The following is a 23,225-nucleotide window of genomic DNA, read 5'->3' on the forward strand; positions in this document are numbered from 1 at the left end:
GCTTTATATCTCAAACCTCAATAATTCATTTAAAATTTCAAACATTTTTTTTTTTTAATGAAATTTGATATAAATATAAAGCGAAGTTAAGAAATATAGACCAGAATTCCTCTTACCTTGGGTTTTTCTTCTGTTGGGATGTCAACTATATGTTCTGCTCCGTTACCCACAATTCCACCTAAAGATTTCACGAAAATTTCACACATTGTATACAGTAAGGTGCATTTATTGTAATCCAATTTGGCTTTACGACTAAAAGGGCATCTGATTGGTCTATAAGGCTTTAATGCTTCAAGGATTGGCAGACGTGAATTTTAGAATGTATGTGACACTCAAAGTCCAGAAATTTGAATCAGAAGCTTGTGATTTTGTGTCAGTCATTCGTGTGTCAGTCAATCATGTTGTTCATGTGTCAGTCGTTCATATGTCAGTTGTTCATGTCTCAGTTGTTTGTGTGTCAGTCTATCGTGTGTCAGTCGTTTGTGTTTTCCTGTATTTGTATCTAAGATCTCTCTTATTGTACAATGAATACCATATAAGGAATAATAAAGATTTATTATTATTATTATATCATCATTGGGAATATCCTACCTTGAACTTCGCTGTCGTCATCTTGAACTTCGTATAATGGTTCAATTCTAAAATCTTCTAGTGATTTCAGTACATAGTTTCCTACAGTTGGTTTACGACCGAATTGACGATGATCACGAACTCGTATATTAACTGGAGGCATGTATAATTCATCTTTCGGCAACATCTGTAAGATAATTTGAAAAGAAATAAGACATGGGTGTATCAAAACCAGAAAATCAAAGCCATGACAAAACTATTTCCTGTTTTTTGCTTTATATTAAGGCAATTTTAACAAATTGAGACCTATGACAGAAGAAATATATGGGATATGAATAATTATGGAAGTTTCTCCACAATCTTATCAAAGCTGCATACAATATAAATATAGAAACTTTACTGTAACAATTTCACATCCAATAGGTTAAATATAAAACTTCAAATGTCTGACACAATTTGTGAATTAACAACTACAATCTCTTCTGTCCGTAATGTTAACTTACCACATCAAAGAATAACAAGGGTTCATCATAATTAGGGTTTTTCTTGGTATCTTTGATAACTGTAGACTGTAATAGGTTACCTCCACATTCAAACTCGATACTAGGTGAAGATACATTACCAAGCTGGAATTTCTTCATATTTCTTACTCCCCAACATAGAACCTGTAGAAAATAACATATTATCAGGAAACATTATTGGTTGCAATTTGGTAAAAAGAATACTCAGACGACAAGCTCTTTCTGACAAGCTCTTTCTGACAAGCTTTTCATGAAAAATATTGATGTGTCAAATGCCTTTTTAGTGAAATATTAAGAAAAAAAATGACATACCTCTACACCTGTTCTCTGCATGACTGGTCGAATACCGTTAGGGACCAGGTATAGATTTCCTCTCTTAGGGGGTAAAAACGGTAAATCTTTACCCGTCATCTGAAATATATAACATACATTTTATTCAGTTATTTGAATGGTTTTGAGGTTAATTTGAGTCATTAAATACATTATGAAATCAAACCACCTGTTCTTATGAAATTTGTTTAGACCTTTTTTTGGAAGAAGTTTGGAAACACATTAATGAATTGTGTAGTTTTAGATAAATCTCAAATGCGAGTTTAATTAGTTTCAATGCAAACTTAAAAAATCTCAAAATAAACCAGGCCACGTATTCTCGAAACGATCTTAGTGCTGGGATGTCCTAGGTTCTTATCTTCTAACATTGATTCTAGGACATCTTAGCGCTAAGATCGTTTCAAGAATACGCGGCCAGGTAAAAGTCTTCTAAAATGTACTTCCCAAACACTACAGAAGCTTCAAATCGAGCATTGCTACTGGGTTCCTAAAATAGCCATTCTGAAAGTAATTTTGATACTGTCAAAAAGCACCAGTCAGTAATAAGGCACACTTAAAGGGAAAACTCTTCAAAAAAAGATGTGAGAACTTGTATTGGATGGCGGTTTTTACATAAAATCAAAACATCGACAAAGGTTATCTACCCTTTTATAAAGGGAGATAAATAATCAGATACAGTTCGTACATATCAGGCTAATACATAACTACCATGAAATGACGAAGTGTCAAAGTCATGACTCTGAACTGTATCAACCAATCATAAAAACCAACAACAAAAAATCCAAAAACCATGCCAAGAATTGAAGTATTCTTTTAGATCTATAAAATTTCATTTTTCTTTCAGTCAAAATACAAAATTATATTTGAATTCATAAGCATTAAATCATGAAAACTTCTGACACTACAGAATCAAAATTCAACAGAACACAACTTTCAGAAGAATTATGTTAGATCATTGATGGCGAGTGTAGTAGCCAGCAGGGAAAATAAATTCAGATCAGACAATCTATCTACAAACTAACAAATCATGCTGTAAACAGACGTTACCCCAGTCTCCACGGTTATTATTTCATCTTCTGCATCTTTTAACTAAATGATGGGGAGGAAAAAGGAACAGTCAGAAAATAGGACAAGAAAATTAAATACATTAAAAGTAAATGATAGCTGACAGAGGAAAGAATCCAATTGCCATGATTCAAAATGTCTAAAAGGCAACAGAAAACACCTTAACCTAAATGAAATACAACTCCATATATAATGTTTTTCATTATACTATACTACCTAATTGTAAATCGATCCAAGTTGGATTGAAGAACAGCAAAGAAATGAAAAGCGTGAAAAAATGAAAAAAGAATTTTCAGGTGGAATTTAAGATCAATCCTCCCTATAGACTCTCAAAAGTCATAAATTTTCTGAAAGTCAAAAATGGCGGTATCCAGCACCAAGTAAAAGTTAATACAAGAAATCTTACACTTTTATCTCCAGCTTGTGGAACCTAGTAATAATTTTAGATTAAAATTCAGATTCAGTTTCGAGAGAAAGATTGTCACTCTCAGACTCAGCCTTTGTGTGGCCCAAAGCATGAGAATATTAAGAAAATTTGTACAAAGGTCAAAGTTCATTATATTCAGAGCAGCTGTAAGTTAGTAGGTAAAGGAATATTAGATCAAACAATGCTATAACTTTTTAAGGCAATTAGTAAAGTTAATTAATTATATATGCTTGTATTAATATGATTTTTTAGAATCAAAATCTGGCATCTGGTTCTTATACAATATTAGTATTAATCATGTAAAGGATCTTTAGAGTATTTGTAAGAGAACTAAGTGCCAGACATCAATTCTGAAAAATGCTACAACAGATGAAATTAGCCACATTAGTCACTAAAAAAATATTTAATATCTATTTAGGAAAATGATGAATATTCATAGTGATTGAAAACTTACCAAGAAGAGTTCAAAAGCAGCGAGTAATTCTCCTCCTTCTGTATTGAAACGGAATATATCGTACCATTGTAATACGGGAGTTCTAGCATCAGATGGATCCAGTTTTACCATTGGTTGAGCTTTAGTTCTTCCTAAAAACTCTGGTTTACCCTTCAATAGAAACAAAATAAAAAAATAAGCTTGAGCCAGTGGCGGAGCCAAAGGGGGGTCGAGGGAGCATCCGCCCCTCCTTGCATCCCTGAAAGCAAGTTTTTCAGGCAAAAATGTCATAACAAGGTTAAAGATTGGGGCAATCTCAGATATCTTCCCCCCCTCTCGGACGTAAACCTGGCACCGCCTCTGGCTAGAGCTCAAATGCAGAGCTCTTATTTCTTCAAAAATCTTTCCCATAATGAGTGCCAAAAAAAATAAAACTGGATCAAAACCAGTTAGAATTGTATCATGTTTTTCCAATTTTACTCTTTAATTTGTCCAGCCAGCAATAAACAGCACTCAGTTCTTGGTTTTTTCAAGTTCCGTGTCAGCAATTCTTTCATCTTTAATCACTCTACCAATCAAATACAACTCTCTAATGCTGAATAAGCCTGTCCAAAACCCAAACTTAACCGACCAAACCATCCCTAAAGACAACCCACAAGTAATAAAAATAAACTTACGAACGTATCGTGATCGAAGAGTTCAAGAATTATATCAGGCGGTTGAGATTCGATAGATTTGGGGTTTCCGTAAATTTCTATGTCTTCAAATATCAGGGTCTGATCCCACGTGGGACATAAAGATTTCTCAACAGTTTCCGATTTCATACTTCGTGTTAAAAATGACACTTGAACAAATGGATCTGCAAAACAGAAATGAAATGAATGGAGTTTTACATCCTGCACCATGTGGGATAATGAAGACGGTGAAAAACAGAAAACAATAAAATTAAATTTGTTTACCATTATACAGACAAACCCTAATCTTAAAAGGGATATTTGTAAAGAGGTATTTTAAATTTTGTATGTGTATCGGGCAGTGACACTGATAGCATCCATTAGCACCATTCCAATTTTCAATCAGACGTCTGCACTCTGCAGGTCTTGTAATACCACTAAAACTAAGCATTTCATGACATCACCAATGCAAAGGTCCTTAAATATCAATAGCAGCTTTTGCGATAGTAACGTCATAAAACATTTCCTTCTTAAAATTGCTTCTGACTTAACATCAACAGACCCCACAAATCAGAATAAAAACATCATCTTCCCCAACCAATATCTATTTTACCTGATAAACCAGTATCATCAGCAGCCAGTAAACCTCGAGCTTGATATAAATACACTCGTAACTGATATTTGTAACATTCTGAAAAAAAAATAATTAAATAAAACAACAACTCTCGACATTCTGGATTTGAAGAAATAAAGTTCTCTGATTGGATAATAAAACAAATTTTAAATTGATACCAGTGAATGACCAATCAGATGACTGGAACACTAAAAATATCTTAAGTTAAGTTTTCAAGAATAAGGTCCAAGGCACCAAGAGACATGGGTAATTCACCTTATTTAGAGAGTTCACAATCCTAGTCACTTGGTTTTGTGACTGAAATTCAAATAACAGACAAAATGATAGAAGCTTAAAACTTACTGTCAAATGTTAAAAACATTCTAGGTGCTGTTAGGGAGGCATTCTGTTGTTCTTCCTATAATATACAAATATCATTCAGGTCTCAAATTATTCTCAACTATTAAACCACCATGTTATTACCAACTACCACGACGACCAACAACTTACTTTTAGTATAAGGATAAAACCTTGAATTTAGAGTCTTTGATGGTCTAAGCAAATGACAATACCATTGATAATGATCATAGTTTTGTGTCTTCTTACAGCCTTGTGTTCTAATGTATGAAATGGTCTTTAGAACAAAGTAAATTAGTAAAAACTAGGATTGCTGTTGCGCTGAAAGGAATAAGATCTGGACCATACTTACCCCAGACGCCATACTGAAGAAACAAGAAGCACTGGGATTATCTGCCACCATTTTACGATGCCATCTTCTACGTCTGACTAAATCCATAGTTCGTTCTATAGCATGGAACTTCATGTTAAATAGCGGGGCATATTCCCAGCCATCGGCCGCAGCTGCTGCCTGTTTCTCCTGGAGAAAAATAAGATTTGAAATTCAGATTAGAAAAAGCCAGAAAACAACAATTTGAATGATTGCTTTTATATTAGGACATCATGCAGTTGTCAAGGATACTGTCTACCAGACTAAATCTCTATGCAGTGATCTTTTCTGGATTATTTTTCCGCTTATCATTGAGTTGACTGCAACAAGGAGGAAAGATGACACACTCAGTTTATCAGATTTTCAGACTGAGAATAGGGCACACAATCACCATTCATTAATAACCAAACACTAGGCCTATTCCATTTCAGCTTTATAGACATAGTGACTCAATATATGTAGATATTTTATTTTCAATATACAAATCAAAGAGTCTCTCAATAATTGAATATAATATAAGTAGTTCATACCAATGATATCTCCTTTGTGAAATTCAAATTAAAAAATATCAAATAGAATTATTTATGTCATATGAAAACATCGCAACATAGTTTGTGGATAGTGAATAAGCTGATTTCAAGTGCTTCAAAGCAATAGGAAAACAGACGTACATCAGAAAAAGAAAACTGATCCTGTTTGGTAGATCACTATCTGTAATCGAGGACAACCATGACATCTTCCCCCTTGGGAAATTTTTTAAAAATATCACGACGTTTCCCCACCCAAATATTTCTATTTGTCGTACCTGTGCTGCTTTCTTTTTGGTATCCATAGTGAGAGTACGAGATCGTAACCAACGACGACGTCGACAAAGATGATATGTTTTTTCTACTGGACCATATCCTCCTATAGTAGCTTCAACACAATACTCCCAACCTATTGGACAGAATAAAAATATAATAACTAGTCTAATGAGGATAGACAATTCCTTGTGGTGTGCAATGAGAGCAATTTCCACCTGGCAAGGATCTTAAACATGTACAGCCTGTAGCATGTGACTAGATGCCTTTTCCATGCCCATTCCCATAGACAGAATCAAATTAAAAGTGGGGCTTCTTGTTGACTGACTCTACTGATCAAGGTAACAGACGGAACTTTAACTGATAAAGGGGCGGAGTCAGTATCAAATTAGAAATGGTCTTACCCTCTTCATCAACAGCTCGACTCAAATCCACCTGCCAATCATTATCCCATTTCCAACCTTCTGTTAGTTTAATATCATCTCTGCCTGGACATTCATCACCTTTCTATATAGGATAATAAAACATATGATAATACATATTACACCCATACAGATAACAAAATATATCTTATAGTTTTATCTTTCATCTTTCTTTCAAAAAATATTCAATATATCTATCCAAACAATATTTGATTGGCAAGGACCTCTCTTGTCCTCATCAGCACAGACAGTTTTGAAAATGGGGTTAAATTTCCAACAAGGGATTAAAGGCAAAGCAAACAAAATTATTGAATAGGAGCAAATGTTCAAAATCAAGAATAGTCATCAGTGTGAAGACTTTGGTCTCATAACTTATTAATAAGAAATCATCTCATACAGCTTATGTTAAGACATCAAAGAATACTTCAGAGGTTTTTTCAACTTTATTTAAAATAATTTTCCATAACTTACAACATCTGACCAGGGTCGTGAAGCTTGTGCCCAGTTTCCACCTGGGATACCTCGTGATTGACATTCGTAAATATCTTCAATAAATTTCTTATGACCAGCGTCTTTTTCAAATAACATACTGAAATTATAAATACATGTACAGTAAATTGTAGTGTAGTTCCCAGTTTTTTCCCAAATGCAGGGGGCAGGAAGGAGCGTATTTTATTGACCAATTGTGAATGGCTGTCTCTGCAATTGTGTATCAATCACCAGGTCAACCACAAAATTCTGCAGAGTGTTATAAAAATATTTGCCTTCTGTGCCCCTTCATAATCGGGCATAAAAATTTGGAGATTTTAAATGTCGTGATCGAGCAAAAAAATACCCTTCCCTGCCCCCTTGCATTAAAGAGCTTGTCAAACAGTGGGTAGGTAATATAGACAGTGATATGAGACCATTCAAACTTATCTTAAAGTGCAGTCACAAAAACCAGACCAGAGTGAGATGGTTCTCTAATGAGGCAATAAAACAGCTATAATTTTGCAAACAATCTAGAAAAACTGGAGTTGCTCTTACCTCAATTCGGGACTGACATACCATTCACTGTCCCATCTCCACCCTGGTGGTGGTACAAAATTATCTTTTGGTAGAGAAACCTGGAAATAAATAGAGTTTTACATCCTACTACTACTGATTCAGCTGGTGAAATCAAATGGCATTCTTCATCCTTTGTTTTTGTTCCTGATTGGTCAAATATCGGACGTTAGAATTTGAGTAAGAAAGTAAAAATGATTAAGATGAAGTGAGGTATTTTATTCAAAACGAGATAAAATAATTCTACATGGATTTGAATATTCAAACATTTAGCTGATGTGTTTAGGAAGTTACTTACCTTTCCTTGACTGTCAGAGAATTTCGGGCGTGACATGGTTGGTCCTTTAGTCGTCCACGATCCCAATATACTGACCATATTCTCATACTGAAACAGACGGGAATGAAATATGAAAATTTACATGGATAATAGAACTCAAGATAATAGAACAAGCTATATTCACTTTGACTGAAACACTAGAATCATATTAATTCTTCAAAAATAACAACTCACAGTTTCAGCAAAAACAGCCAATTCCCCTTCTTTCTGCATCTTGTGCCACTCTGCTTCCTGATTCTGTAGACCTAACCACAGACGAACTTGTAACAATGTCGGTACCTCCCATTTCTTGTCTTTTTCTAGTTTCAAACCAGGGAACTGAAATAATTTGGTTTATAGAAAATGATGGATGAGTGAACACACAGTGTTGTTTGTAGAGCAGGGTCAGGACAAGACATGGAAAGAATTGCCTGTGAACTTCACTTGATAATTCTGTGGTCACTAATCAGCCTCTATTTCATAATGCATAGAGAAACAACTGTCAATACAACTAATAGAATACCTCAACAATAATAGAAGATTATCATCATTCTTTATTTCTTGTATTAAATATACACACTGAACTAAATTTAAAGTTCCAACTTCATGGACGATGATTTCATGTAAGATGCCACCAGTTCAAAAATAGTCTTACCTTAAGTTGTACAGTCTGTAGTTTACCACACTGTCGACCAATTGTATTAGGATTATTAGAGAATATAACTTCGTTAGCTGGAATACGGAAATACGCTATTCTTTTATCACCACTAATCATCCATATTGATACATCAGGCATACTGTTCTGGGGCTGAAAACAAAATTCAAAATATTAATAATCTTAGACAGCAGGAATAATACATTTGTAAATCAGAAAATTTCTTAAGTGTTATCCATGTATCTTAATTATAAAAATATACCACACCATTATCAGGAATGTGAATTGGCACCACAATCCCAACAACAGAGTGGTCACCTTGTCATACGCAAGAGCTTGTTAAATACAAGACATGGAAAAAATGCCTAAAGTAACCCAAAAGTTTTCACAAAATGGTTGTATTTAATCTGTTCGTTTATAAATGTCCTCCTGCAAAGTAAGAGCTTCCAGATCTCTGGGGTCAAGTATCACTTTTGTTTCCGTAGATTCTGATTTTAATATAAACTGTTTTATTTACCTCCACAGCCAAATTTTTCAACATGGCCATAAAATTCTCGATTTCAGACATTGCTTCGTTAATATCTGTAGCGTTTTCTCGTAGTTTCGCGGCCTGCTCTCCGATTCCGTCCAGTTCACTTCTACGATATTGTGTCGTTAGTTTATCTAATTCATTGGTCTGATGCTGACCTTGGATTGGAGCAGGTAACTGTTTTCTGGAAGCAAAAATTGATTTGTCTTCAGAAGCATATTTCAACCCGGTTTCCCCCTGTCAGTGATGCAGGTAAGAGGGGTTGACATGGAAAAAGCGTCTAGTCGTTCGGATGGGACAATAAACCGAGGCCCATTGTGCTACAGGCTGTGCACGTTAAAGATCCCTCAACAGTTGGAAATCGAAAAAGAGCAGGCTAATGCCGCTGTCCTGGCCAAATTTCCCTCATCGCACCCTGCATGGCATTGCCTGTCTTCATTAGCCCACATGGTGCAGAAAAGTAGGACGTAAAACTCCATTCATTTCATTTCATTTCAGAAGCATATTCTTTTGGATATAAATTTTTATAAAGTATTAAGGTGGGAATGAAGAAAGTATCTTATGATGTTGACCTATAAAGTAGTGGCAGGTGTCACCTGATGATACTTTTCTTTGGGGGCGTCCACTAGTATACAACTTTGTGTCAGAATGCACCAAATCAATTCAATTTTTTCAAATTTTCATGGGAGAACTTTCTCAGACTCGCATTGACAGGCTTTCGACTATGAAACAGTTGCCGCATTTTGAATTCAGCCTCGACAGCTGTCACCCCATTAAGTCAGTCTGCCCCCTGTTTGTACCCCCAGTTTAGGAGGCTGGCGGCGACACTAGTTCTGCTACTTACTTGCAGTCCTGTACGAGTTGATCCAACAAAGAGATCAATAACTGAGCTACTTCTGGTACGGGAAGTTTAGCCTTGATACCAATCTTCACTCTCTCCATGTTAGAATCCTGGAATACATGGTAATACAAGTTATATCTCCTTGGAAACACAGTACACAGGCTACCCAAAGACACAAATGCTTACTAAATAATATAAGGTATAGAATTTCTGTCAGAATTTGGGATTTTCTTTAGAAAATAGAGCATTGAGTTTGTTCAGAAAGACCATCACCATGAGTTTTGACCAAGAGAAATACCGTTGAGAATCAAAGGTGTTATCTTTGTAAAATATAGGAACAATTGGCGAGAGGTTGAGGGCTAGAATGTAATACAACAAGTTGATATATTGATGTTTCTTTTAAGCATCATAAATTAAACTCACCAATGAATCAATAATTCTTAAAATTAAATTCAAAGCTTCCAATCTAAAGCTGATGTCCTCCCAGGAACTGTCCACCACCACACAGGGTTTGGTGCCACCCCAGGGCAGGAAGTAGTAACTGCAACCATCGAAGACAGCGTTGGTAGGCTGAGTTGACGAGGCACATGGTGGTACATTCTCATCTAACTTGTTACCATAGTTACCTGGATAAAAATCAATGTAGTGTTATTTTTTCAAGTTAATGTCTGCAATCAACAACTTTTGTGGTATTCACTTCCAACAAACAAGAAGATCAAAAAATAATAAAAGGATTAAACCAATTTATACTTGATATCGGCCACGCCCAGAAAATAAACCCCAAACCAACAGCCCTGTCTCTTCTGGTAAAGCATTAATATAAAGTCTTACCTATACTGACTTCGAATTCTACCGGAGCATCTATAGAGTTGACCATGGTCGCGTTTAAAAATGCTGCGTGTAGACGATATTTTCTTCTTCTCATAAATTTCTATACACAAAAAATAAATATAGATTTCAGACAACTGATATAATTCTGACCTAAAGTTTCGATAACATGCCATGTCAATTTGACAAGAGTTAACTTTATAATGTCAACAATGTATGACATAAGTTGCTGCTAATGACAGATACTGTATAATTGCGAATATAGTGCTCATGCTTTCTTATCCTTGAGTAAAGTAGTCAAGTAATTTGAAATAAATTCCAACATCAAACTGTATTAGTCTAGCCGTTTTTGATTTCCAACTGTTGAAGGATCTTTATCATGCACAGCCTGTAGCACACAGGGCCTCGGTTAATTGTCCCATCCGAACAACTATCAGTCTCTTTCATCACTGATAGGGGGCTCTAAACAATAGAAAACTTGTCATATACCTGTACACGGAGTATATCATCCTGGTGAATATCATCTATCGGAGATTCTGGTAGTTCACCCAGTTCTGTCTTTAATTCAACTAGAGCTCGACCTCGATAGGCCACACCTTCTCCCTGTAATAACATGTCAATCAATTATTAGAAAATACTTCAGTTATAGGCTAAACCTGATATACATCATATTAAATAAAAAAGGGTTTTACATCCTACAGTTCTGCACCTTAATCAGCTGATGAAGACAGGAAACTGTCCATGTATCTGAAGAAATTTCTGTCATAATTTCACTGACCTAAGTAACTCAGGAAAAATGGCTGACAAATTCACGAGGTAAATATTCAGGTAAATTTTTATTCATTATGTTAAACCTTGAAATCTGAAATTAGAATTTCTTACCTTTCCAAGATTAAGATCATCATATTCATCAGGTAAATCAGAATATTCTCGAGTCGACCCATAAAAATTGATGTAGCAGGGTCCGAACGTTGGTAGATAACCTAAAGTCCGGGATAAATAAAACTTCAAACACAATTCTCCCTGGATACATTACGATTGTTTATTTATGATATATTGGAGACGGGCATTCAAGAAATAGAAAATTAAAGCCAGAAAGAACATTTGCAATAAAGAATGGACTGTAAGCACACCATTATCAAAAATTTCACACCCTGTAGGGAAGCATGCATTTCAGGACAAATTTTTGGATTTGAATCAGAGCTCAGAAATCTGAAACACCATGATGATATCTGAAGATTTTTAAGACATTTGATTGGTTAATATGATGATATAGATCTTACTAACCAATCAAAGTCTTTGCTTCAGTTTTCGTTTTCACTAATATTGTTAGGTTTCAATCACTCATTTACGAAGGATCGATCGGCTAATGCAATGAAATTTTCACTTGTCAACAATTTGGCACATAGTTTGGATGAGTGTTTGTTGGAAACATAAAAACAATGCCTATTGGAGAAATTGGAGATCCATTTTGTGAAGCTCTAGAGCGTACAAAATCCATAAAAACAAATGTTAATCACAGCAATTAGGATCTCACTTTTGTTGAAAATTAAATGAATTGAGTTTCTGCACTAATGGGGCTCTCTTTTTGAGCCTTTTCATGTATAATGTAAACCTTGAATCCATGCTTCCATACATTTTGAATTCATTAGACAAATCACACATGAAATTCACATGAAAAATGATGATGAAAAATGATTTAAAGATGTTAATATTTTAGTTTTTTTAGTTTAAATAATTATTTCAAAAAAATGAAAATCTAAACAAAACTTTCACAAACAAAACCAAAACCACATCTGCACATTTTCATTGGTTGATTTATTGAAAGAGGAGTGAATTCCATTGGTTTATACCCAAATTGATAACATTGATTCTAGGATTTCCTAAGTTCTTATCTTCTAACATTGTTTCTAGGATTTCCAAGGTTCTTATCTTCTAACATTGATTCTAGGATGTCCTAGGTTCTTATCTTCTAACATTGATTCTAGGATGTCCTAGGTTCTTATCTTCTAACATTGATTCTAGGACATCCTAGGTTCTCATCTTCTAACATTGATTCCAGGATATCCTAGCGCTAAGAATACATGGCCAGGTCTGTATTTTCAATTAATTGAAGAATTGACAAGGTGTTCAAATTAATACCATAGAATCCCAAAATCAAGTTTAATCCTCGCCTCTTTCCCTCAACTTTCAAACAATGAAATTGAGCAGAAGTACATATGTGCAGTAATAGGTAGTAAAAATATCAAGATAAAAGCATTAGATAGGCACAGCGTACAGATATCAGAAAGATATTTTCTAGTTTATGATTCCATATGAAATAATTTATAAAATTTGAGATCATTCTGCAATCAAGGTGAGTCCAGCTACTCCTCTTGTATATTTTTAAGATAAAAACCAGCTCAAGCAAAACAATGTTCTCAGCCAAAAATATCCTTCAAAGTATGAAAAAATTCAGAGCAATATTGTATAGCAGGCTCATCTAAAGAGAAGTACCATCAAATATCAAACCCAGAATGTATGAGATATAATTTGCGAAGTTTCTTTTAATAAGACAAGAGTAGCTGGTCCACCTGTCAAGATCATTCCAAGCAACTGTAAATCCCAGCAATACAAATATTATAAATAATAGGACCTACTGTTATCTGTATATAGAAACACAAGAGAAGATAATTATTATAAAAAGCAGAACACAGTTAATTAATTTCTATACTGGCAAGCAGAACGCACAACATACTGTTCAAAATACCTGCAGATGCTTTTAACAAAAATATGAAAAAAAAGAAAAAAAATTCTACTAACTACTTAAGAACATAAAAATACTAATTTTGGCAAAGTCTAACTACAGTTCTAATACTAAAGTAGGTCATAGAGAGAATTATGCACATGCTAAGACAAACGAGAACAGTCTACTTTTTTAGAGGTAATACAGGTATGACAAATTTAGAACTGAGATGGGCATTCCACTTATTCTTTTTATGACAGAATAAAACATGCTCGTTATTTTTTTAGGAATGCTGTTTCATTTCATTTCTTTTAAGGCATTTTGAGGAAATAAATCAAAAGGACAATATTGACTGCTCTCGTATAGATTCTAATAATATCACAGACGTGCATAAATACTCAGACCCTTGGTGCGTCAAATTCTACCCACAGATCCCCGGAATTAAGGAAATTTGCGATACATGTAGTATATAGACCCCCACCCGTACAACATTAAATATTAACATAAAAAAACCCCGCTTCCTTGAATATAATATTACCCTCGTCATTTTCTAAGCAAAAATTGAAAAATAAAATGTTAGTTTACGTTGCAAAATACGTTTTAAGCAGCAGCGTTGAAAATGTTTAACATTTAAATTTTAATCAAACCTCAAAATAAAGAAATGTCGAGCTTAATTCTAAGGTTCTTCGTTTCCTTAAGTTCTTGTTTATGACAGTGGATATAAGAGTCAAGTACTATTTAGTTACATTAATACTATAATTCATGATTTGATGGAATATTATTTTAACAAGTCTGATTATCATCAAATACTGTCAATACTGTCAACTGAAATACCAGCAAGGGAACAATAGGTCACAAATAAGGAACAAATTTTGCAGTAAAGAACAGTGGCATGGTCTGTACAGATTTGGACAGTTTCGTTATCCGATTTACAGAAATTTTGTAGCAACTATGAATTTTCAACTTCACCCCTAATCACCAAACGACACCCTGTATTTTTATACTTAGTTTGACAACTGGACAAGACATTCCCCCACCCCTTTTAGAGCCACATATATATTCTATAGCTGTCATGTTAAGTTATTTCTCTATAGAATTAAGCCCGACATTATCTTTTCAAATTTTATCGTTAATAAAAAAGTTATGAAAAGTTAAAAAGTAAAGAAAAAGACAATCACCGGTGTCGCCACTTGAAGATATTAGTGAAATTGGTAGTAAAAATGTTCCGATTGTATCATCTTCGCTCAGTCGATCCCTGTAGATTTAAAATATCATGTGATATATACCAACCAATCACCAAGTTTGTTAGATTTAACGTCATCAACAGATCTCTTTTACAGTCATGTGTTCTGTTTATCAAACAGTTTTGAAGCTTTTCGTTGTTTTGAACAAAACGACTCTTGTTATATAAAAGGTTACTTATGGGAAGACAAAATATTCGTCCAACGGTTTTATCAATGTGGATAGTTGAATGCAGGGCAGTTGTTTTTGATTTCTATGAAGGAATAATGCACAATTTTACATAATTTCATCAAAATGGTAAACACTTTCATAGTTGATTCCCCTTTTCTGTATTCTTGCACGTGTACCTCATGTCGGATTTCTACATTGAAAAAATTTATCCCTATGAGCTGGTAGAGGCAATATTTAGAAGATTACATCACTTTAAGAGAGATCTGTTTATGAATTATCTTTACGTATAAAATATTCAATATTTGTAAATTTCGTCTTCCCTTCGAAGGTAGCTAGTAAACTTGGGCTGTTTGATTTCACACGGGTAACGTCTTTGTTATTTAACCATGCAGACTACAAGCCAGGCTTCCTAGTCATCTAACAGCCAACTATCGTCACAAATTGACTTTCATGACAACAACCATCTTGTGAGCCAAATTCTTACTGCTTTTTGAAAACTGAAAAATCACGGACATTTTTGCTAGCTGGAGAGATAGTATCATATTTTTTATTTTGAGGAAATGCACGCAACAAAATTACGTTTGACGTCTTATTTTTTCTTAATTTAATTTGATGATAAACGCTTCTAGCTAGGCAAATGATTTTTCAGTCCAAATAACAGCAGTATGAATTTAGCTTATCATAATAAAAATATTGAACAATGTCGTGTAGCTATTTTCTGAAAAACAATCATGCAAACAATTCTAACAACAAACATGCTGTTAATCTACTACCAATATATAATAATACCACAATACAATCTTATATTTTCTAAAAACACCGATTCAGAAAAAAACTGAAGGAAAATCAGGAAATCTATCAAGGCAAAGTCATTTAAAAAGCTGATATTCTGTTTCTCATAAAGAAAATCACCATGATCTGATTAACCGACAAATCTGTAAGGACAGGTTTTAAATCATAAAGATGACCCATCTGGAGAATCTTTAATTTTTGACAGAAAAAGAAATTTAACCAGTTTTAAAATATATCTATATAAAAACTGTTGGTTGTCTCTCAATATTTCTGAATCTCTATTTTTAGCAACCATCTTTATAAGCTCAGTACACATCTACAAAAAATAATATTTCAACCCAAAATCTTCCCTTCATATTTTTAATCTTGTTTTAGAAATCTTATTTAGATCGTGAAGAGCAGAATACAATACACAAAGTTTCTACAATTTACATTGCTATCATGAGAATATAGTCTGTAATAAAGGACATTTTTTGTAGTGTGTATTAGGCTTAATTTATAAAAAAAAAAAGCAACAATCATCATCCAGCCACTACTCTGTAAAAAAACAAACTTTATTAATACCATAACCCCAGTAGGTTGTTTAATATAGAACAGAGAGCATTCCTGATAGACAGATGGTAGAAATAAAGAAATGATTGAATAAATGAATGAATGAATGAATGAAAATTGGCTATATATCTGTTCGGAAAATGGTACTAATAGATGGATTGAAAGAAAAGAATGAATGAATGAATGAAATCAGAAGTATATATAACTTAAGAGCCTATATACATATAATATGATTGGCATAGAAAGAAAGAAAAAGAATGAATGAATGAATAAGGGAGATATATTTTTTTGAATTAAGGGTAATAAATAGAAAGGATTAATAATGTCTATGGGATATAGATCGTGATAATTGTTCTGAATATTGTTGACTACTGTTATTCAGAATCTCATTAGTAATTTTCAAAATTATATTTTTAATTTTTTAATTTAACATAGTCTGTCCATTTAATATACATATACTTGTGTATTTGTTAAACAGTTTATCTATCGAGTTATTGTGTATTTTTTTTTTTTCATTCATGATATTGTCCCCATGGACTGAATGTTAGACAGGACCATGTCTTGTGTATTGAGTCTAATTCTGACCGATGTAAAATAAAGAGTTTATGTTTGTCCCCATGGACTGAATGTTAGACAGGACCATGTCTTGTATATTGAGTCTAATTCTGACTCATGTCAAATTAAGAGTTTATTATTATTATTATTATTAAAAAGTTTGTATAAACTGTTCTACTCATCCAACAGATTCCTTTGGACTCAATCTTTTTAAAAATCAAAGTTTCAGCAATAACATTATTTGGCAACTAAATTTGCCAGAAATTTTCTCAAGATTATCAGAACTATGTCTAAACTCTTATTAAAATTCAAATAAAAATATCATTAAATTTTGATTTACAAATAGGATGACATTTCCATCAAATTTTGGGATTAAATTCGACATTTTGAGTCAACAATATTCAGAAAGTAAAGAAACAAGAATCAACAAACCAGTGGTGCCAAAAGCTGATATTTTGGGTAAATCAAGATAATAAGATCCAGTTGTATCATCATCATTAACTCTATCCCTATAGTAACCAAAATAATCGGCAAATTTAACGTAAATATAGACACAAAACTCAAACAATTTACAGAGTGAATTAAAATATAATGTACTGAATATAAAACATGTGAGAATTGAAATATATTGTGCGTGGAAAACAACTTAGTATCACGAGGATCCTGTCTTGCAGCTGATCCATGGCTGAGTCTGTTGCTAATGATTTTATAACAATAACAGTTTAGGTTCACGAGGATCCTATCTTGCAGCTGATCCATGGCTGAGCCTGTTGCTAATGATTTTATAACAGTAACAGTTTAGGTTCACGAGGGTCCTGTCTTGCAGCTGATCCATGTCTGAGCCTGTTGCTAATGATTTTATAACAATAACAGTTTAGGATCACGAGGATCCTTTCTACCAGCTGGTCCCTGGTCAAACCTCTTGGTATTGACATACTAATAGAGAATATTATTTTGTTTTAAGATAGAATAAGCAGTAATTGACTCAATATATTCTACATATTCTCAATATATTGGTACATTCCTGCACATGCATGAATATCATTGACCTACATTACGAGATTTAAAAACTTCCATGTTTCTCACATGTTTTATATTAAAACAAAAACAGAATAAGGCCTAGATAGAGATAATTGTACACATCTAGATGCAATTCAAAATATAAACACGAGCAGTTCACTTTATTTTGAGGTAGTTTAAGTAGAAATGAACACATTTCAAGTCTAATTCATACAGTTTCAATCACTATCTATTCTACCTTGAAATAAAATAGACCGGTCAGGTTTTATATTTTGACTTGGACCTGAATGTATATAAAAATCTTTGCTTGAAAATAATAATACACCATTAAACCAGTGCTGAGGTCATCATTCAACCTTGAACCAATAATAAAATGAAACTGTGAAGGTCAAGGACACCCAGTGGTGGCGCCAGCGTCTCAAGACTGGGAGTACAAATAGTTGGTCCGACTTTAATGGGGGACAAGTTTCGGGGCTAGGCTAAGATTTAAATTAGATTGTCTGAGGCTTCTTCCCCAAGAAATGAACTCGGGGGTACAAACCATATTTTGCCACCACTCAGGACACCAGTAAGTCAGGTCAAGGTGAAGGTCAATGATATATATATATATATAGCCTACACCTTTACATTCAATAAATACAGATTCCACCTCAATAGTAAAGTATGAGCGATCAAGAAAAAGTGTTGTTGATTTGTATCTTCATCATCTAGCACCTAAAAATTCAAAACTTTTATTAATTAATTAAATTTTAATTAAGATGTCTACTCACCAATCTTTGATCATAAATTTAATTCTTTCACACATTGATGGAAACTGAAAACCAACCAAAAAATAATGTTACGATAGCATTAGATACCAGGACCGTTAATTTGTACGTTAATTGCAAAAAAAACATTATTTTTGAAGTCGTCAAATCGTTAATTCATAATGTTTACGCTCATACGGTAATCTACAATATTTTGAGTAACACAGAACAGGTCCTGATTGAAACCTAAAATGAGTTTAATACAGACAGTTGCAGTGTGCAATGAGGGAAACTGGGCTTAATGAACATATCTAAGTAATAATTACCTGAAGTCCCAAACGTAATTCTTGATTCCATTCTGGATGATCTGAACAATACATTATTTTAGATTGTAGCTGAAAATAGACCAAAATATATACTTAATCTTAATGTGTAATTAATGGGGAAAAATAAAAATATATCTGAAAACCATGTCCTTGAATAAATTCTACGTTTGCTCAATGCAGTACCCTTAACCTTTTATACAGATTGTCGTCTGCTAGGCCATTAGATGCAGAGGGTTTGAAAGAAAAATTCTATTATATTGGAACACAAGGCATCACACAAAACAGAATAGTTTATAAATCAAGCCTTCCGAGAGTTGAATTAATTCTAAAACAATATATTTACATCTTTTCCAGCAAAGGAGAAGACAAAATAAGGATCAACTAATTCTTTCTGTTCTTCACCACCAAATATTTTCTTTACTCCTTCCATAAATGCAGAGTCCACTAAAATTACACAAAAGAGTTCATTAATACCAGAGCTACTGTAGAGATAGTCAACCAAAAACCAGTTGTATTTTTATGAATCAAAAGTTTTGAGAGTAGGGGCAAGAGAATTGTCAATGAGAGACAAACAGTTGTGATCTGTGGAATACTTGAAATTATGGTGTCTGCATTATGCCAACCATGGCTGAGGTTATTTCAAGATTAACTTGAGTGTAAGAATTGGTGTGCATTATAATCGCAATTATACTGTATATAACCATGTGTCAAAATATTACAATATACTGGCATTGATCTTTAACACAAATTATCCTGAATAGAGATGTTTATCCAAAACATGCTTTGGAAGCAATATAATAACCTAATACCAATGAAAATAATATCCACTGCTATCCTGATGAAAGCTGCTTATCCAAAACATGCTTTGAAAGCAATACAATAACCCAATGCCACAGAAATATCTAAAATGTCTGACTTACTTCTAGGTATATCCTCGGCTCTGTATAATCTGAGAGTAAAGGTGGCAGGACGCAGTTGAACTCCAGCAGGTCGTAATAAATTACTGAAATATAATAACAGTTTTAATATCACTTGATCTCCGTCTGCTTCTGAGTTTGTGAACTCATACTAAAAACCAGACTATTGATGCTGTACATAATTATAAGGCATTGAAAGCTCCATTCCTTGAAGTTCTTTTTCCTTTAAAATCAAAATCATGATGTGCTTCCATAATTAATAAGTAAGAGTAAAAATTAAAAAAATACTTTCAGAATTTCCAGATGCCTACCTTTCTATATCTTCAGAATCATCCTGATTGTCTGTTTTCATACTCTGTAATAGTAAAAAGACAATTAATGATACTTGAATTAATAAACAACTTGGATTAAGTGATACATCATCAAATCCAATTCTGATCATTAATTCTCTTCAGCTGATTCTATTATTAATGTTTGGCCTAATTTAAAAAAAGGAGGAAATAGGGAGAGAATACATGCAGATTTGACACAAGAACCCAATTCTTGAGTCAGTCACTAAAAGCAAAGATCCACGGAATCAAATAAAGCTGACAAAAATATATATCCATTTGACATAGGTAATAAATTCTGAATTTTGTTAATAATAGAAAATTCTATCCAACTTACAGGCGCCTCGTCCCCGGGTCCGAGAACCACGGCAGACATTTTAAGGTAACCTTTGGCCCCTGACATTGTGTCATCAGGGTCACTAAGTAGCAGCCATTTGTTGAGTAACGCATGTTGATTTTCATCATAAACTAATCCTACATCACACTGAAACAGACGGGGAAATCAAAATGACGGTAAAGATATCCTTACCCTAAACAAATTCTACCAAGAGAGCAACATTAACCTAATCTTTATTGACTTTCAACTGTCTAAAGTCATTGTGCAAGGACAGTGGTATTTTCCTACTCTTTTTCGATTTCCAACTACTAACTATCGATTATCTTTATCTTGGATATCCTATAGCACTAATGAGCTCAGACGATTTTTTCATGTCAGTCATTCCGACCTACATCAATGACAGTAGGAAACAAAGTTGGAAAATTTGACAGTATTTTCTTGACATATGTTCTAATTGAATCCCAGACCTCCACCACAGCTAGTACCAATGAGAAACAAGTTGACAAGGGGTATTTCATTTATAAAATGATGTAGAAAAAAAACCAAAAATAAAATGTCAGTTAAAATTCTCACCTTAAACGAACCTATTAAAGCATCAGAACGTAATTTACGAGAGTTAAACACCTGGAACAAAAATATTAAAAATCATAAATATTAGAAATTCATAACATTGAACATACATTGGCTGATAATATTATTTTTCAGCTATCTGTATCCCTTTCTAGATTATTAATTTAACAATGGGTTTGTCTACAGTTAGATTAAAACAAACAATTCAAAAAACACAGCTCAAAAAACTATTTGGAGTTTTAAGCCTTAATTTGGATAACAATATGGCTCAAAGAATTTCTGATGACAAATTGAAATATTTGTGACAATATCTAGAATCAAGTTCAGAATCAAGTTCACCAAGTCCTTTCTGAATATATATTGTGTATAAAACTGTTCTGATTATAAAATTCTAAATGGAAGTTCTATGTGAAATATTTGCGTTAATTTGCTCTCTTACCTTAAATTCTATGATCTCATCGAATAATTCGGCAGGAGAGGAGTGGAAATTGAAGAAAAATGATTCGTTAAAACATGGACTGTTCGTTGATTTTTTAACACGCGTTTGTTTCATTTGATTAAAACATGTGACCCTTGTAACTGGTTGAATATTGGCACCCTGAAGTTGCCGAGCTTCTATCACTTTTACCCGAATCTGAAAAGAGAGGGAGAAGTACATTAAAATTTTGCACACCCACGAGCCTCATCAATGAACACTAGAAGCAAATACATTACACTGAAACACTTAGCTAGGCCCAAAATTTATATTGGAGATATATACCCCAAAATGGTCCAAAATTAAGAATTTTGCTTGAATTTGTTTTACTGCTATCCCATAAAACATTGAATGGAGATATACAGTTATTCCTGCCCCACCCACATCTCGGTCACCTTATGAACACTACCAAGCAGAGGATCAGGGGCAAATATAAAGAAGCAATTGTTACCCTGTAATATCCTGCGGCAAGGAAAGGGCAGGGTGGGGCGGAGAAAAGAAGGGGAGAATTGTTGGCTTTGAATATTTAATTTTCAAATAATTTTGTGTGTATTGGAAACATTTCTAACTGGAAGGCCAAAAGACAGAAAAATAAAAGAATGGGCACGAACGATATTACTCTTAATATAAAATAAAACACATTGCAGGTTTATTGCTTCTATTCAAAAATAATCAATAACAAGTAAGTAATATAAAGGTATATTTCAAACTGTATTCTTCTAGAATATCATAAAAAATAATCTTGATTGTATACAGTTGTTATATAAAATATACCAGGTGTTACAGACTATAGGCCTACTATTCACAAATTAAGATCATTAAACTAATGTATTGAAAATTTCATATAATAGTTTAATATAGGTGGGAGAAATGAAATGAAATGAAATGGTTTTCAGTCCTGCTATTCTAAACCAGTTTGAGTTAATGAAGACTTACAAACCACTTGTTGTGGGCAATTAGGAAATTTTACCAGGACTGCTGTATGTCCCCGTACTTTGTCTTGACTTTGCAACTGTTGAGAGATCTTTAAGATGACCAATCTGTTGGAACTCAGTTTATTGTCAAATTTGAAAGACAAGATTTTACCATGTCAGCCCTTCCGATTTCAACCCTTATCAGTGGGGAACAGGATCGATAACTTTGATCAACTTAAGTCTACTGAAGGAATTGAATGCCCAGGCAGAATTTTGGATTTCTAGGTTAAACACGAACGACTTACATCACTGACAGGGGAAACCAGACTGAAAAAACTTGCAGGTATTATTTGGACTGATTCTGGATTCTTTGTATAGCAGAATCACACCTCAACTCCTGACAAAGCAGAACTGTTTTTTGTAAACTTTAAATTTTCCAAGCAACCCACCTGTAAATCTATTGGTCTATGTTGATCCAGAGAATCTCGATTTCGCGTGAATCGACTGAATGCTTTAATCGTCTTGGCAACATTTTCATCATCTGAGCCTCTTTCTGAGGATGTGTCCGATTTTGCATCCTTCACAGACCCAGCAGGGATGGCTCCCTCTATCTCCTTGCCAGGCGTTAATTTTCCAAACATTTTAAAGTTTATTTCTGGTCCTCAAATAAGTTGACATGATGTTAAATAGTTTTCAGGAATTCTATGTAAAATATCGCTATTAAACATCCAATGAACGGACATCAACTTGCTTTCAATA

The 23,225-nt window shown here is 33.7% G+C and overlaps 1 protein-coding gene across 1 annotated transcript in view; it reads right to left on the bottom strand.

The window, feature by feature from the left end:
• LOTGIDRAFT_223003 (hypothetical protein) overlaps positions 1 to 21,735 on the bottom strand; it is a gene marked incomplete at its 5' end in the record, with an annotated part of 34,682 nt that extends 12,947 nt beyond the window's left edge. Inside the window, 29 exons of the mRNA XM_009067993.1 lie at positions 599 to 757; positions 1,074 to 1,235; positions 1,404 to 1,502; positions 3,368 to 3,517; positions 4,024 to 4,205; positions 4,634 to 4,775; positions 5,334 to 5,501; positions 6,166 to 6,296; positions 6,565 to 6,667; positions 7,054 to 7,171; positions 7,609 to 7,688; positions 7,925 to 8,011; positions 8,138 to 8,281; positions 8,598 to 8,750; positions 9,115 to 9,310; positions 9,971 to 10,077; positions 10,391 to 10,593; positions 10,799 to 10,898; positions 11,285 to 11,398; positions 11,678 to 11,814; positions 14,699 to 14,775; positions 18,623 to 18,666; positions 18,925 to 18,993; positions 19,268 to 19,368; positions 19,845 to 19,927; positions 20,153 to 20,196; positions 20,508 to 20,654; positions 21,081 to 21,131; positions 21,517 to 21,735. Coding sequence (XP_009066241.1) covers positions 599 to 757; positions 1,074 to 1,235; positions 1,404 to 1,502; positions 3,368 to 3,517; positions 4,024 to 4,205; positions 4,634 to 4,775; positions 5,334 to 5,501; positions 6,166 to 6,296; positions 6,565 to 6,667; positions 7,054 to 7,171; positions 7,609 to 7,688; positions 7,925 to 8,011; positions 8,138 to 8,281; positions 8,598 to 8,750; positions 9,115 to 9,310; positions 9,971 to 10,077; positions 10,391 to 10,593; positions 10,799 to 10,898; positions 11,285 to 11,398; positions 11,678 to 11,814; positions 14,699 to 14,775; positions 18,623 to 18,666; positions 18,925 to 18,993; positions 19,268 to 19,368; positions 19,845 to 19,927; positions 20,153 to 20,196; positions 20,508 to 20,654; positions 21,081 to 21,131; positions 21,517 to 21,735 — 3,570 coding nt within the window. The remainder of the gene's footprint in view (positions 1 to 598; positions 758 to 1,073; positions 1,236 to 1,403; positions 1,503 to 3,367; positions 3,518 to 4,023; positions 4,206 to 4,633; positions 4,776 to 5,333; positions 5,502 to 6,165; positions 6,297 to 6,564; positions 6,668 to 7,053; positions 7,172 to 7,608; positions 7,689 to 7,924; positions 8,012 to 8,137; positions 8,282 to 8,597; positions 8,751 to 9,114; positions 9,311 to 9,970; positions 10,078 to 10,390; positions 10,594 to 10,798; positions 10,899 to 11,284; positions 11,399 to 11,677; positions 11,815 to 14,698; positions 14,776 to 18,622; positions 18,667 to 18,924; positions 18,994 to 19,267; positions 19,369 to 19,844; positions 19,928 to 20,152; positions 20,197 to 20,507; positions 20,655 to 21,080; positions 21,132 to 21,516) is intronic.
• Positions 21,736 to 23,225: the final 1,490 nt, after the last annotated feature.

The sequence above is a fragment of the Lottia gigantea genome (genome assembly GCF_000327385.1).
Source record: "Lottia gigantea unplaced genomic scaffold LOTGIsca_88, whole genome shotgun sequence".
Taxonomy (NCBI): domain Eukaryota; kingdom Metazoa; phylum Mollusca; class Gastropoda; family Lottiidae; genus Lottia; species Lottia gigantea.